The sequence below is a fragment of the Panulirus ornatus genome, chromosome 5, assembly GCF_036320965.1.
Source record: "Panulirus ornatus isolate Po-2019 chromosome 5, ASM3632096v1, whole genome shotgun sequence".
Classification (NCBI taxonomy): Eukaryota; Metazoa; Arthropoda; class Malacostraca; order Decapoda; family Palinuridae; genus Panulirus; species Panulirus ornatus.
Window position 1 is genome coordinate 46091636 of NC_092228.1, and position 17486 is coordinate 46109121.

A 17486-nucleotide genomic window follows, 5' to 3' on the forward strand; every position below is an offset into this window, starting at 1 on the left:
GTGTATTGTGTGTATGTGGTGGTTTTTGTGTGTGTGTGTGTGTGTGGTGTGTGGTTTTGGTGTGGTTGTGTTTTTGGGGGTGTGTGTGTGTGGTGTGTTGTGTTGTGTTGTGTGTATGTTGTTGTGTGTGTGGTGTGTGTGTGTGTGTATGTGTGTGTTGTGTGTGTGTGTTTTATGTGTGTTTTATGTTTGTGTGTTGTGTGTGTGTGTGTTTGTGAGTGTTTTGTGTGTGTTTTGTGTTGTGTTGTGTGGTTGGGGTGGTGAGTGTGTGGTGTGTGTGGTGTGGTGTGGTGTGTGTGAGTGTTGTGGTGTTGTATGTGTGGTGTGTTGTGTTTGGGTTTTTGTGTTTTGTGTGTGTTTTGTGTGTGGTGTGTATGTGTTGTGTTGTGTGTTGTGTGTGTGTGTTTGTGGGGTTGTGTGAGTTGTTTTGGGTGGTTGTGGTGGGGGTTTGGGGTTTGTGTGTTGTGGGTGGGTGTGTGTTTGTGTGTGGGTGTATGTGTGTGTTGTGTGTGTTTTGTGTGTGTTTTGGGGGTGGGGTGTGGGGTGGTGTGTGGATGTTTGGGGGTTTGTGTGGTTTGTGTGTTTTGGGGGTTGTTTTTGGTTTTGTGGTGTGTGTGTTTTTTGGTGTGTTGTGTGGGGTGTGGTGTGTGTGTGTGTGTGTGAGTGTGTGTGTGTGTGGGGGTTTTTTATGGGGTGTAGGTGTGGGTGTGGTGTTGTGTTGGTGTATGTATTTGTGGTATGTGTGTTGTGTTGTTGTGGTGGTGGTGGTGGTTGTGTTTTTGTGTGTGTGGTGTAGGGGTTTTTGTTTTGTGTGTGTGTGTGTGTGTTGGGGGGTTTGTGTGTGTGTGTGTGTTTTTTATTGTGTGTGTGGTTTTTGTGTGTGGTTGTGAGTGTGTGTGTATGTTGGTGTTGTGTTTGTGTGTGTTTGGGGGGTTTTTGGGGTTTGTGGGTTGTGTGTGTGTTGTGAGTTTTTGTTGTGTGTTTTGTTTTGTGTTTGTGTGGTGTTGTGTATGTGTGGTGTGTGTGTGTTTTTGTTTGTGTTTTGTAATGTTGTGTGTGTGTGTGTTGTATGTGTGTTTGTGTGTGTGTGTGTTGTTTGTGTGTGTGTGTGTGTTTTTGGGGTTTTGTTGTTGTGTTGTGTGTGTTATGTGTGTGTTGTGTGTGTGTTGTTGTGTGTGTTGTGGTGGTGTGTGTGTTAATGTTTTGTGTGTGGGTTGGGTGTGTGGGTGTGTGTGGTATGGTTTGTGTGTGTTTGTGTTGTGTTTTGTGTGTTGTGTTTGGGGGTATGTTTGTGTGTGTGTGTGTTGGGGTATGTGTGTTGGGTTTTGTGTATGTGTTTTTTGTGTGTGGTGTGGTGTGTGTATGTGTGTGTGTTGGTGTGTTTTTTGTTTGTGTGTTTTTGTTGTGTGTTTTTGTTGTTTGTGTGTGTGTATGTGTGTGGGTTTTGTGTGTTGTGGTATGTGTGTTGGTTTTTGTGTTGTGTGTTTTGTGTTTTGTGTGTGTGTGTGTGAGTGTATGTTTGTGTGTTGGTGTGTGTGTGTTGTTGTGTGTGTGTGTGTGTTGTTGTGTGTGGTGGTATGGGTGTGTTGTTTGATGTGTGTTGTGTGTTGGGTATTTTGTTGTGTGTTGGGGTGTTGTTTTTGTGTGTGTGTGTGTGTTTTGTGTATGTGTTTGTGGTGTGTTTTGGGTGTGTGTATGGGATGTGTGTGTGTGTGTGTGTGGGTTTGTGTGTTGTTTGGGTGTGTGTATGTGTTTGGGTTTTAAGGTTTTGGGTTTTGGGGGATATATAAGATATATATTATATATATATATATAGAATATAAAAATATATAAAATATAACATTATTAATATAAAAATTTAATATTATATAATATATATATAATTATTATTTATAATAAATTTATAAAATAAATTTATTTATAATATATTTATAATTATTTTATATATTAAATTTTAATTATAATATTATATATATATATAAAATATATAAATATAAATATAATAATATAAAAATATATAGAATATATATATATTATATATAATATATAATATAATATAAAATATAATAATTTATGTATATAAAATATAAAATTTTATATTATAAAATAACAAATACAAAATTCTCAATATATTATATTAATTTATATATATAAAATAAAATATATTTATAAATATATTTTCTATTTTAAAAATTATATAAAAAAAAAATTATATAAATTATTATTATATAAAAAAATAAAATAAAATATAATAGATATTTTTATTTAAAATATATATAATTTATATTATATATATATAAAATTTTATAAATATATAAAATATATATAAAAATTAAAAGATTTCATTAAATATAATATAGAAAATAAAATATTTATAAAAATATTATATTTTAAAATAAAATATATAGATATATAAAATATATATTATATTTAAATTTATATATAGAAATTTATATATAAAATTTTATAATAATATATATATTTATATAGAAAATTTTATATAATTTAAATATATAAAATATATTATAAAATATATATATAAAATTTAAAATTTCCTTTTTATAATTAAGAAAAATATATAAAATTAAATATATTAATTTCAATATAAACTATTTTTTATTTATATTTTATATAAATTTCTTAAACATATTTTACATACTTTAATAATTTTTAAATTAAATAATAATCCTTATATACAAATTAAAAAACAATTAAAATATTTTAAAATAAAATATTATATTAAAATATATTTTTAATATATTAAATTTTATAATATATATATATATATATATATATATAATAATATTATATATAATAAATAAAATAAATATGATAAAAATAATTAAAAATATATATTTATTTAAATTAATAAATAAAAATATTTATATTTATATTTATTTATATATACATATATATAAAATTTATATATTTAAAATTTTATAAAATTAAAATTTCTAATAAATTTATATATTTAATATTAATTTATAATTTTAATAAATATATATTATATATATTTTATAAAATTTTACATATATTAATAAATAATATATATATATATATATATATACATACTATATTATATATAAAATATTATATATAAAATTTTTTATTACAAAAACCAAAATATATAAATAACATTTTTATAAAAATATATACAAAAAACCCCTTTTAGATAAATATAATTTTATAAAATATAAAAAAAATATAAGAAAAAAAATCTTATTTAAATTTTAAAATTTATAAAAAAAAAAAAAAATATAAATATAAAAAATAAAAAAAAAACAAATACAAATACAACAAAAAAAATATAGAAAAATTTAAACTTTAATATATTTAAAAATATATTTATAGATATTAAAATTTTATTTTTTAAAATTAATATAAAAAATAAATATATATAAAATATTTTATATTGTTTTTTTTCTATATAAATATATAAATATTTAAATAATAAACTTATATTATATAAAAATTATAATACTTATTTATATAATATATATTAAAAAATATTAATATTCTATAATACATTTTTTTATATAAAATTATATATATATATATATATATATATAAATAATAAAATATAATATATATAATAAATATTATATTTATATTTTTATTTTAGATATATAATTTATATATAAAAATAAACCCAATTAAAAATAATTGGGGCATCTTTTTCGGCTTTTTACCTACCAACCCTCCCCAAAAAAACAACCCCAAAAGGTGAAAACATATTTAAAAAGGGGACCCCTTTTATCCCCCCAAACCAATAACTCAGTGAGAGATGGTCGGGTGGATATAGCCCTATAGAAAGATAGATTGGTGGATAGATAACTATGCAGGGTACAGCCAGGGTGATAGATAGATATATAGCCATGGTGATAGATAGATGCATAGCCAGAGTGATAGATAGATACATAGCCAGGGTGATAGATAGATATATAGCCAGGGTGATAGATAGATACATAGCCATGGTGATAGATAGATACATAGCCAGGGTGATAGATAGATACATAGCCAGGGTGATAGATAGATATATAGCCATGGTGATAGATAGATACATAGCCAGGGTGATAGATAGATACATAGCCAGGGTGATAGATAGATATACAGCTAGGGTGATAGATAGATATATAGCTAGGGTGATAGATAGATATATAGCCAGGGTGATAGATACATATATAGCTAGGGTGATAGATAGATATATAGCCAGGGTGATAGATAGATATATAGCCAGGGTGATAGATAGATATATAGCCATGGTGATAGATAGATACATAGCCAGGGTGATAGATAGATACATAGCCAGGGTGATAGATAGATATATAGCCAGGGTGATAGATAGATACATAGCCATGGTGATAGATAGATACATAGCCAGGGTGATAGATAGATACATAGCCAGGGTGATAGATAGATATATAGCCATGGTGATAGATAGATACATAGCCAGGGTGATAGATAGATACATAGCCAGGGTGATAGATAGATATACAGCTAGGGTGATAGATAGATATATAGCTAGGGTGATAGATAGATATATAGCCAGGGTGATAGATACATATATAGCTAGGGTGATAGATAGATATATAGCCAGGGTGATAGATAGATATATAGCCAGGGTGATAGATAGATATATAGCCAGGGTGATTCAGTGAGTAAGGGATCGCAAGAGAAAGAGAAAGACAGAGGAACAGATAGACAGAGAGACAGACAGAGTAGACACAGACAGTGGCGCCCACCATGACGAGAGAGAGAGAGAGAGAGAGAGAGAGAGAGAGAGAGAGAGAGAGAGAGAGAGAGAGAGAGAGAGAGAACACTGCCGTGCACCAGCTGGGAATCTCTGTCGGGATTTTGAAATTGATATTGATTTTGATGTGCGAGAGTCGAGGTGTTGGGAGGGCGAAGGGACTCGTGTGGAGAGAGAGAGAGAGAGAGAGAGAGAGAGAGAGAGGGAGAGAGAGAGTGAGAGAGAGAGAGAGAGAGAGAGAGAGAGAGAGAGAGAGAGAGAGAGAGGGAGAGAGAGAGGGAGGGAGAGAGAGAGAGAGAGAGAGAGAGAGAGAGAGAGAGAGAGGAGAGAGAGAGAGGGGGGGGAGAGTGAGAGAGAGAGAGAGGGAGGGAGAGAGAGAGAGAGAGAGAGAGAGAGAGAGAGAGAGAGAGAGAGAGAGAGAGAGAGAGAGAGAGAGAGAGAGAGAGAGAGAGAGAGATGGGGGAGCTATAACCCCCCTTCCCTCCCCTTCCTCATCTTTCTCTTTTCGGCATCGAGTATATTAAATCCCCCATTGAAACCCATTACAAGCCATTAGAACCCATGTGGTACCCACTGGTACCCATTCACACCCGTCAAGTATCTATCAAAACCCATTAGAAGCCGTTATTGCCCATTAAAACCCATTGATACCCATGAGAACCCATTACAACTAGTTAGAACCCATGAGTGACCATTAGAACCCATCAAGACCCATTACCACCCATTTCAACCCTTATCACCCATTAGTATGAACCTTATTTCTTTCCATGCAATGGGGCCAAAAGCCATTTAATATCCAAACCCATTACAACAGGCCATTAAAACCCATTTCCCTCCCTCCGTAATGGGTTCTCTACTTTCCTAATTGGCCTGAGCCATTTACCACCCATTCCCCTCTATATCTCTAACCACAAACACCTTCTAGCAGGCGATAGATAGATATCTATATGCCATAGATTATCTATCTTTCTATGTCATTTAGCTTCTCATGGATTAGACTGAGTGGACCTTGCTCAAGAAAATGGCAAGTTAAAAGGCTAAAAGGAAATGATGTTTCAAGCTATAAATGGCCTGTTTGATCATTAAAAGGCTCAGGGACGCAGACTGTATAGCAAGGTTTACTGTAGACTGTATAGCAAGGTTTACTGTAGACTGTGTAGCAAGGTTTACTGTAGACTGTGTAGCAAGGTTTACTGTAGACGGTATAGCAAGGTTTACTGTAGACTGGATAGCAAGGTTTACTGTAGACGGTATAGCAAGGTTTACTGTAAACTGTATAGCAAGGTTTACTGTAGCCGGTATAGCAAGGTTTACTGCAGACTGTATAACAAGGTTTACTGTAGACTGGATACAAGGTTTACTGCAGACTGTATAGCAAGGTTTACTGTAGACTGGATAGCAAGGTTTACTGTAGACTGGATAGGACCTGTATATCAGTGACCTGTTTACCAGTGACCTGTATACCAATACCTGTATACCAGGACCTGTATACCAGTGACCTGTATACCAGTGACCTGTATACCAATACCTGTATACCAGGACCTGTATACCAGGACCTGTATACCAGTGACCTGTATACTAATACCTGTATACCAGGACCTGTATACCAGTGACCTGTATACCAGTGACCTGTATACCAATACCTGTATACCAGGACCTGTATACCAGTGACCTGTATACCAATACCTGTATACCAGGACCTGTATACCAGGACCTGTATACCAGTGACCTGTATACCAGTGACCTGTACACCAATGACCTGGATACCAGTGACTATACCAGTGACCTGTATACCAGGACCTGTATACCAGTGACCTGTATACCAGGTCTCACTGTAAGCTACACCTGCCTCCTATCCTGAAAGGTGACCTGGGCTGCGGGGTTAGAGAGGAGCCACACTGTGGGTAATTCACTTACGGAGGGAAAGATTGGTTATCTTAGTGTAATTATGGCCCTTATGGAGGGTTGGGGTTAGCGAGGGGGGGGGAGAGAGAGGGGGAGCGGCGGTACTCTGTGTGTGTGTGAGAGAGAGAGAGAGAGAGAGAGAGAGAGAGAGAGAGAGAGAGAGAGAGAGAGAGAGAGGCCATATTTGCATGCCGTTACTTGCCCACTTATCTTTGCCATATTTCACTGGGCCAAGCGCCCAACACCACTCCCTCCCGCCCCCCCGCCCCCTTCTCTCTCTCTCTCTCTCTCTCTCTCTCTCTCTCTCTCTCTCTCTCTCTCTCTCTCTCTCTCTCTCTAACTCTAACTCCCCTCCCCTCCCCATCCCCCCCTTCTCCCTCTCTTTCACCCCCCTTCCCAACATCCATCCTTGTTCATGGTCCTGTCGAGAGAGAGAGAGAGAGAGAGAGAGAGAGAGAGAGAGAGAGAGAGAGAGAGAGCAGGCGAGTGAGAGAGAGCAAGTGATAATGAGAGAGAGAGAGAGAGAGAGAGAGAGAGAGAGAGAGAGAGAGAGAGAGAGAGAGAGAGAGAGAGAGTTTTTAATATAGAGGGAGGATTAAGAAATAAGTCTGCTATTATGATCTATGAAAATACATATTCGTGTCATAAAAATGGTTTTCTCTCCAGTAATAATGATGATAATAATGATATGATAAATATATAAATATGATATGATAATTTATATCATTATCTCGATTTGCATATCGCCAGTGATTGCATGTGTTGTCTGCCATGTATAAACCACATAAGACATACACTAGCTATACACATGCGTGGTAAGATGTATATGATGTGTATGTATATACATAACCAGATCGTATAAGTTGTATAGCCAGTGTGTATACACACACACAGAGGTCTCTGGGTGGGTCTCTTCGTTGCGTCGCTGAAGACCCCTGGACGGGGGGGGGGGAGGTCATCACGAAAGCCAGTAAATCACACACACCATTTTCCAAACTCCCATTATTTCCCGTGTCATCCCCCTTCCCTTGGGGGGCAGGTCGCGCCGCCCGCCCGCCCGCCCATCCCCCACCCACCACCTTCCTCTTTACTCTCCCTTCCCTTGGGGGCTTTATCTACCCAGCCCCACACACACACACACACACACACACACACACACACACACACACACACACACACACACGCGCGCGCACACTGCTCCCAAGCCGCCTCTTCATGTACCCCTAATATGATGTTCATCATCACTTGTGTGATGGCAAAGTGCACTAGTGTCCAACCGAGGGGCCTCGCGCCCCCTTTTTGATGCTGCGCCCCAACCAGTGGCAGGGCGAGGGTGGGCTCCCTCGCCGGGGAGAAGTTCGCCAGTGAGGCTGTGTGCTCCGTTGCTCCGGATGTGACCATGTATAGGGAAAGTCCGGTAACACCTTATGTATATATATGTACATAAAGTGTCAGTGGATTGAAGCAGGGCATGTGAAGCGTCTGGGGTAAACCATGGAAAGTTGTGTGAGGCCTGGTTGTGGAAAGGGAGCTGTGGTTTCGGTGCATTATTACATGACAGCTAGAGACTGAGTGTGAACGAATGGGGCCTTTGTTGTCTTTTTCCTAGCGCTACCTCGCACACATGAGGGGGGGAGGGGGATGGTATTTGGAAAAAAAAAAATTTCAATTATGGGAATTTAACTCTTGATATGAAACATTTAATGTTACATCACTACTGGACGTGTCTTCAGTCGACCCTGTGCACCGAGTCTTTGAGAAGGGCACAACCCCCGCACCCGTTTTCTTTTCTTTCCACTAGAGAGGGAGTTTCCAGTCCAGGAGTCGCCCCCCACTGTGTGTCTCCTGTACTCTGCCTTGGTCGTCATAATTCTGAGCGAGATTCGCCCCTCGTCTGACAACGAAATATATGACTCTAATAATTCCACGTACTCTGGGATATATAGAGAATTTTTTTTTGGTTTTTTTTTCCATTTTTTATTTTTTTTTTAGAGGATGAAGGATATTGGTGCTCTCGATCCCCTCCTGCTGTGGAAATTGAACCTGTCTGTGTGTTTAGGAAGCCATATGTAATATATATATATATATATATATATATATATATATATATATATATATATATATATATATATATATATATATATATATGTGTGTGTGTGAATTGTGTGCATGGGTATATATGTATATGTCTGTGTGTGTATATATATGTGTACATTGAGATGTATAGGTATATATATTTGCGTGTGTGGACGTGTATGTATATACATGTGTATGGGGGCGGGTTGGGCAATTTCTTTTGTCTGTTTCCTTGCGCTACCTCGCAAACGCGGGAGACAGCGACAAAGCAAAATGAAAAAAAAAAAAAATATATATATATATATATATATATATATATATATATATAGAGAGAGAGAGAGAGAGAGAGAGAGAGAGAGAGAGAGAGAGAGAGAGATAGTTAGATAATAAATAGATAGCTATACTATGCAAATACATATATTGCTTTCAATATGCAAATTGTTCAGGGAAATGTGAAGGGTGTGAGCTGGAATTCGTCCACTTTCTCTTTCCCAGCGTCAAGATATTTTATGAAATGTTCAGTAACGAGCTACACAGAACACCATGACATGTTCACTCCGGCTCTGAACACTTGCATGACTTTATGAGGCAGAACATGACGCGGGGCTGGTCATGCATAAATGTAATTAATTAAGTTTAATTTGCCAGTTGTTTTTGAATCATTACATATCTTCTGTCACTGTATATATGTATGAATGTATGTATATATTTGTATACTTTATATATATATATATATATATATATATATATATATATATATATATATATATATATATATATATATATATATGTGTGTGTGTGTGTGTGTGTGTCTGTCTGTCTGTCTGTCTGTCAGTCTGTGTGTTTGTGTGTGTGTGTGTGTGTCTCTATGTGTGTATTCCTATGGGATTCTTTCCAATTTATATATATATATATATATATATATATATATATATATATATATATATATATATATATATATATATATATATATATATATATATCCACGAGGTACCCCCAGATATTGTATGAAGCTGCCCCAGAGATTGTAGAAGATAACTCCGGAGATAATACCAGATACCCCAGAGATAATTGGAGGACCCCCCCCCCCCCCTGGATTGTAGAGGTCACCCCCCAGAGTTAGCCCCCTCCCCCCTCCTTCCCCCAGAGAAAGCCACTTTTTGACCCCAGAGATTGTCGGCGTTCGCCTCCCCCCCCCCTCACCCCCAGAGACAGGAGGAAATAAGAAAATCTCTGGGGACGAGTCCAGGGCGAGATCCTGACGTTTCAATTTTCCCTAATCTATAAAATTTAATCCCGTTTTCTGTGACAAATAAATTTGGTATTAAATTTGGCATTTTTTCTTCCTGCAATTCTCTGCTGCCTTACTAGATTTTTAACTTCATTGACGTGGCTTCTCGTAAGATCATACAAACGCTCAAACTGAAGATGTGAACACAAAAAAATTTTTTTTTCTCTTTTTTTGGATTTTACATAGATGAAAACTTTTGCATTATTTTATTATTATTGTTTTTTTTTCACTTTCCCGTAAATCTTTGATGATTTTGTTGGATGGAAGTAATGGTTTGAAGATGATTCTTATAAAATGGTATAAAAAAAGGATGATTATATTAATGGATAGATTATATTAATGGTATAGATTATATTAATGGTATAGATTATATTAATGGTATAGATTATATTAATGGATAGATTATATTAATGGTATAGATTATATTAATGGATAGATTATATTAATGGTATAGATTATATTAATGGATAGATTATATTAATGGTATAGATTATATTAATGGATAGATTATATTAATGGTATAGATTATATTAATGGATAGATTATATTAATGGTATAGATTATATTAATGGATAGATTATATTAATGGTATAGATTATATTAATGGATAGATTATATTAATGGTATAGATTATATTAATGGATAGATTATATTAATGGTATAGATTATATTAATGGATAGATTATATTAATGGTATAGATTATATTAATGGTATAGATTATATTAATGGATTGATTATATTAATGGATAGATTATATTAATGGTATAGATTATATTAATGGTATAGATTATATTAATGGATTGATTATATTAATGGTATAGATTATATTAATGGTATAGATTATATTAATGGTATAGATTATATTAATGGATTGATTATATTAATGGTATAGATTATATTAATGGATAGATTATATTAATGGTATAGATTATATTAATGGTATAGATTATATTAATGGTATAGATTATATTAATGGTATAGATTATATTAATGGTATAGATTATATTAATGGTATAGATTATATTAATGGTATAGATTATATTAATGGATAGATTATATTAATGGTATAGATTATATTAATGGTATAGATTATATTAATGGTATAGATTATATTAATGGTATAGATTAATTAATGGTATAGATTATATTAATGGTATAGATTATATTAATGGTATAGATTATATTAATGGATAGATTATATTAATGGATAGATTATATTAATGGTATAGATTATATTAATGGATTGATTATATTAATGGTATAGATTATATTAATGGATAGATTATATTAATGGTATAGATTATATTAATGGTATAGATTATATTAATGGTATAGATTATATTAATGGATAGATTATATTAATGGTATAGATTATATTAATGGTATAGATTATATTAATGGTATAGATTATATTAATGGTATAGATTATATTAATGGTATAGATTATATTAATGGATTGATTATATTAATGGTATAGATTATATTAATGATAGATTATATTAATGGTATAGATTATATTAATGGTATAGATTATATTAATGGTATAGATTATATTAATGGTATAGATTATATTAATGGTATAGATTATATTAATGGATAGATTATATTAATGGTATAGATTATATTAATGGATTGATTATATTAATGGTATAGATTATATTAATGGTATAGATTATATTAATGGTATAGATTATATTAATGGTATAGATTATATTAATGGTATAGATTATATTAATGGTATAGATTATATTAATGGATAGATTATATTAATGGTATAGATTATATTAATGGTATAGATTATATTAATGGTATAGATTATATTAATGGATAGATTATATTAATGGATAGATTATATTAATGGTATAGATTATATTAATGGATAGATTATATTAATGGATAGATTATATTAATGGTATAGATTATATTAATGGATTGATTATATTAATGGTATAGATTCTGTGCGAGATGCAAGGATGAAGGACACCAGGTATAGATGGTAGTATGGTGGGGTTAGCACCTACTCTTCTTCCTCTTACTCTTCCCCTCTTCCTCCTCTTCCTCCTCCACCTCTCCCTCTTCCTCTTCCTCCTCTTCCTCCTCCACCTCTTCCTCCTCCACCTCCTCTTCATGCTCCTCCTCTTCTGCCTCTTCCCCTTCCTCCTGAACCTCTTCCTCCTCTTCATCCTTCTCCACTTCCTCTTCCTTCTCCTCTTCTGCCTCTTCCCCCTCTTCCTCTTCCTCCTCCACCTCTTCCTCCTCCTCCTCCTCCACCTCCACCTCTTCCTTTTCCTAATCCTCCTCGTCCTCCTCATCCTCCTCTTCATCCTCTTCTTCCTCCTCCACCTTTTCCTCCTCCACCTCCTCCTCCACCTCCTCCTCCTCCTCTTCCTCCTCTTCCTCCTCCTCCTCTTCCTCGCCTTGCCCCGTCCCGCTCCTCTTCCAACCTCTCAGGCATGTCCTCCCTTCCCACATAAATAAACACCTGCCTTTTTTTTTCCTCCTTTCCATACGTTTGCAGAGAGAGAGAGAGAGAGAGAGAGAGAGAGAGAGAGAGAGAGAGAGAGAGAGAGAGAGAGAGAGAGAGAGGCATAATGAGCAGCAGGGGAGGAAGGGAGAGGCTGGAAGGTTAGGTTAGGTTAGGTGGAAAAGATGAGAGATAATGAACTGGTGTGGAAGGGAGAGGGAAGGGGATTGGACCAAGGGATTGGGGAGGATTGGACTGAGGGATTGGGAAGCCTGGACTTGAGGGATTAGGAGCCTCAGACTGAAGAATTTGGAGGATTTGACGAAGGGATTTGGGAGGTCTGGGCTCAGGGATTGGGAGGATTGGACTGAGGGATTTGGAAGGACTGGACTGAGGGATTAGGAAGCCTAGGCAGAGGGATTGGGAGGTCTGGACTGAGGGATTTGGAAGGACTGGACTAAGGGATTAGGAAGCCTAGGCAGAGGGATTGGGAGGTCTGGACCGAGGGATTTGGAAGGACTGGACTAAGGGATTAGGAAGCCTAGGCAGAGGGATTGGGAGGTCTGGACTGAGGGATTTGGAAGGATTGGACAGGGATTAGGAGCATCAGACTAAAGCATTGGGAGAGCTTAGCATGAGTAAGGGATTAGGGAGGATTGGACCGAGTGGGTGGATTGGACAGATTGATTTGGGAGGATTAGACCGAAGGATTACGGAAGATTGGACCGAGGGATTGGGTGATTGGCAGGGCTGGACCGAGGGATTGGGTGATTGGCAGGGCTGGACCGAGGGATTGGGTGATTGGCAGGGCTGGACCGAGGGATTGGGTGATTGGCAGGGCTGGACCGAGGGATTGGGTGATTGGACAGGGCTGGACCGAGGGATTGGGTGATTGGTAGGGCTGGACCGAGGGATTGGGTGATTGGCAGGGCTGGACCGAGGGATTGGGTGATTGGACAGGGCTGGACCGAGGGATTGGGCGGGTTAGACTGGGAGCTTTTTACAGAGGATTAGAGTGAGGGGATTGGAAGGGTCTTGTATCAGGGATTGGAAAGGGCCAAGCCGGGTGTCGAGGGAGGAGATAAATGAGAGGGAGGTCTCTCTCTCTCTCTCACTCTCTCTCTCTCTCTCTCTCTCTCTCTCTCTCTCTCTCTCTCTTTCTTTCTCTCTCTCTCTCTCTCTCTCTCTCTCTCTCTCTCTCTCTCTCTCTCTCTCTCTCTCTCACGTCGGTTGAGTCACACAAATGAAAACTATTGTTTGCTTCTGCTGATGAATGACGTCTAAAGCTCCATAATCTAGTGAGAGAGAGAGAGAGAGAGAGAGAGAGAGAGAGAGAGAGAGAGAGAGAGAGATCACGGTCGTCCGCTGTTATTTTGAAAGATGGAGGATGGATAGTAGGGGATGAGTGGGTGGGTGGATGTGAGGTGGTTGGCTCTGGTTTGTGAGAGGGAGGGGGGGGGGTGAACATGTGTGTTTTTGTGTTAGGGGAGGAGGGAAGGTGTGTGTGTGTGTGTGTGTGTGTGTGTGTGTGTGTGTGTGTGTGTGTGTATGTGTGTGTGTGTGTGTGTGTGTGTGTGTATGTGTGTGTGTGTGTGTGTGTGTGTATGTGTGTGTGTGTGTGTATGTGTGTGTGTGTGTGTGTGTGTGTGTGTGTGTGTGTATTTGTGTGTGTGTAATGTATGTATGTATGTATGTATGTGTGTGTGTATGTGTGTGTGTCTATGTGTGTGTGTGTGTGTGTGTATGTGTGTTATATACATCAACAGTTGATGATAAAAGTAGTATTGTCTGACGGTGGTTTAATCAGGGATTTTTTTTTTATTTTGAATGTTTTAAAAATGCCTTTCAACAAAAGCTATTGTGTTGTGGGGGGAGGGGGAGGGGGGGGTGAGAGTTGGATATCAAGTGGTGAGGTTTTGTGTTGGTGGAGGGCGTTGTACACACACACACACACACACACACACACACACACACACACACACACACACGACTGTCCACCGCTGGTTTAAGGGCCTATCCATCTTGACTTCGCCCTCTCAGCATTGTCCACTGGTTTAACCTGGTTTATGTCGGGTTTATATGGCCATCTGTAAACCTGTTAGATAGTCATGTTTGGAGAGAATATTTGTGCGTTATGTTCTGTTCTTGACCCTACCTCGCTAAGGCGGGAAATGGCGAGTTTACCCAATGGCGTCCTAGCTTTGTCTCTTCGTTGTATATCAACTGACTTATATTTCTCTCTTGTGTCTCCCCTGATGATGTGATTATGACACGAAAGTGCACTTGGGAACTTATCGTGTTCCATTTTCCCTCGTGGACTCGTAGGAATATATATATATATATATATACTTCCGTCCTTTCATAAGAGTCCATTCTATCCTTATGAGGTTCCTGCAGCGCCCAGGAAGTTGGCCACGTCCACTGGTTGGGTCCACAGGTCGTATATTGTGTGATATTTGGGTATATTTGCCTAAGGGAATGGTGTGTGTGTGTGTGTGTGTGTGTATGTGTGTGTGTGTGTGTGTGTGTGTGTGCGCATAGATGTCAAAGACCTGTTCCATTCCCATTCAAAATGCCACTCACAAACCCGCCATATGTATAAGATAAAGCGACGTCAACAACTTTTTCAAAGTCTCGGTTGGACGGCGGCGTAACACTGGAACGTGCGTGGCCGCGCGCGCGCGCCCGAGGTTATATAAGGCCCCGTCGCACCGTCGTGCCCCAGCAGAAGGGCGTGAGCCCCCGACCTGAGCAGGGGCGTCCGATGAAGAATGGCTTCTCCTGGATCCCCGCCAGCCATTACTCACCTCCCACTGTCACATGTGAGTCCCACGGCTGGGACCCAGGGGGTGTGGAGTGGAGATAAGAACCCATTCTGGGAGTTTAGGGATCATGGGATGGGATGGGAGGTGTGGGGAGAGAAATTATTGCCACTGAAGATCTGGTTAAGTTCAAGTTCCTCCCACTGGGGAAAATGAATTCCCACTGGGGGACGATAATATCCCACTGGGGACAGTGATATCCCACTGGGGGACGATAATATCCCACTGGGGACAGTGATATCCCACTGGGATGATGATTTCCCCACTGGGACAGTAATTTCCCCACTAGGGACCATAGTTTCCCCACAGGGGACGGTATCAGAGTCCCCACTGGGTAAGTAAGTCTCCCACTAGGGCAGTAATTTCTCCATGGGACAGTAAGTTGGGACATTAACTTTCCATTGGGTCCCAGTGATCTTCATCCCAAGCGCCCCCCCAAAACCCCTTCACTTTACCTCCTTATTGACAATAAATATACCTTTACCTCGCAAAAAAAAAAAACCTGATTTATGTCCCTTTCATTTGCGTATGTTAATGAGGGAGTCTGACCTCATCCTTACCCCACCTCATCTCGCCAGACAAAGGAACACAAAGGTGAACGAAGCTCCTGCAGGGAGAAACAGAACAGTGGGTCATTTTGAGCTGGTTTGTGACAACGGACTAACTCAAAGACTCACACGTCAATTTGGAGACAGTAGCAAGCAATAGAGTAACACACACACACACAAGGAAACTAGTTTAGATTGGCAAGATTTAGTCTTCCCTTAACCTCGTCTGCTGTACGAGTGCCTCGTTAAACCTTCGAGCAGTCAGGTATGACCTCGTTTGACCCCGGTATAGCTATTGAACTACCCAATTGTTGACCCCATAATTGATGTTAACAAGTAAATGATTCATGATTTTTTCCCCCCACACAGGTTTTCATCTAACGTTTCCTGACCTAACCTAACCTTTCTAACGACCTAATTGAAGTGTCCAGTAGCCATGGTTGACCCCTAACCTTCCTATAGCATATTTGACCTTGTTTGGACTATCTCTGCCTTCACTCAGATTAGATCAGCCTTCTTGTTATCCAAATTAGCCATGGGTTGATCTATGACCTCAATTGACCTCATCTGACATTATCATAACTCATCATTATCTAATCTCAGATCTTTTTAACTCAACTTTAACTACTGGGTGACCTCTGTTCCTCACGTATCCTATTTTGACCCCATATGACCCCGCTTGACCTCACTTGACCCCATTTGACCTGGTATTTTAGATGACCGGTGAGGGCAGTTCCGTCGAGGGATTCTACATACGTCTCCACCATACATCACGTGACTTCCACCCTTCTCCAGCCAGGGTCACGGCGGCAGGAGCCAAGCCTCGGGTCAAAGGTCAGTCTTTTCGTCAGTTGTCAGCGCTAAGGTCATAGTTAAAGAGAGGATGATCAAGTCGATCTGATGGATTCTAACCTTTGACCTTTTTGGGGGGGTGGCTAGGGCATATATTAAGGCACAATATGTGGGATCAGGTCAAAGAGTATTAAGGTCAGACCCTGATTAGGTCATAGTCTCGTGGGTTACACTTTTGAGCCAGGTCACAGCGCAGAGGTCAGACTTCCAGGCAGGTCACAGGGTGACGAGGAAGGGCCACTTTTACTCATAAGTCAGGTTAATTGAAAAATGGATGAGCCAATTTAGAGCAAAATGTAATTAACAAGGTCTCTTTTTTACTAATTTAGATTTACTTAATGATAAAGTAACGAGCAGCTTTGATCTGGTAAGGTGTACCTCAGATAGCACTTATTTCCCAAGTGTTCTTTCGCCTCACCGTTCTGGACAGGTGCCCAGCGACCGCCCTTGGGAGAGCCAGGGAACTCGACGGTGGTGACGGTTCTGAATGCGGGGCCTGGTGCCTCCTCCTACGTCCTCCATGGCCTTTACCACTACCGGGCCTACACCGTCTTCCTCGTCCCGTTCTTCAAGACCTACGAGGGTCACCCGTCCAACAGTCGTAGCTTCGAGACGCCCGAAGCAGGTGAGGAGGGCCTCTTCCTTGGGGTAGGTCGTGCTCGACTTCGACTCCCGAGGTCGATGTCTGGGATAAAGAGGTGGGTGTGGGTTCTTCAGGTCTTCGAAGGCTGTGTGACGAGTGGATGGCTGGCCACTGTTGCAGGTTCTGGGATGAAG

At 38.4% G+C, this 17486-nt stretch overlaps 1 protein-coding gene across 1 annotated transcript in view; it reads left to right on the plus strand.

Moving 5' to 3' along the window:
- The window catches only part of LOC139748814 (roundabout homolog 2-like), a 399946-nt gene that overhangs the window by 368930 nt on the left and 13530 nt on the right, over window positions 1-17486 (plus strand). Inside the window, exons 8-9 of the mRNA XM_071662244.1 lie at window positions 16574-16691; window positions 17140-17334. Of these exons, the coding sequence (XP_071518345.1) occupies window positions 16574-16691; window positions 17140-17334 (313 nt within the window). The remainder of the gene's footprint in view (window positions 1-16573; window positions 16692-17139; window positions 17335-17486) is intronic.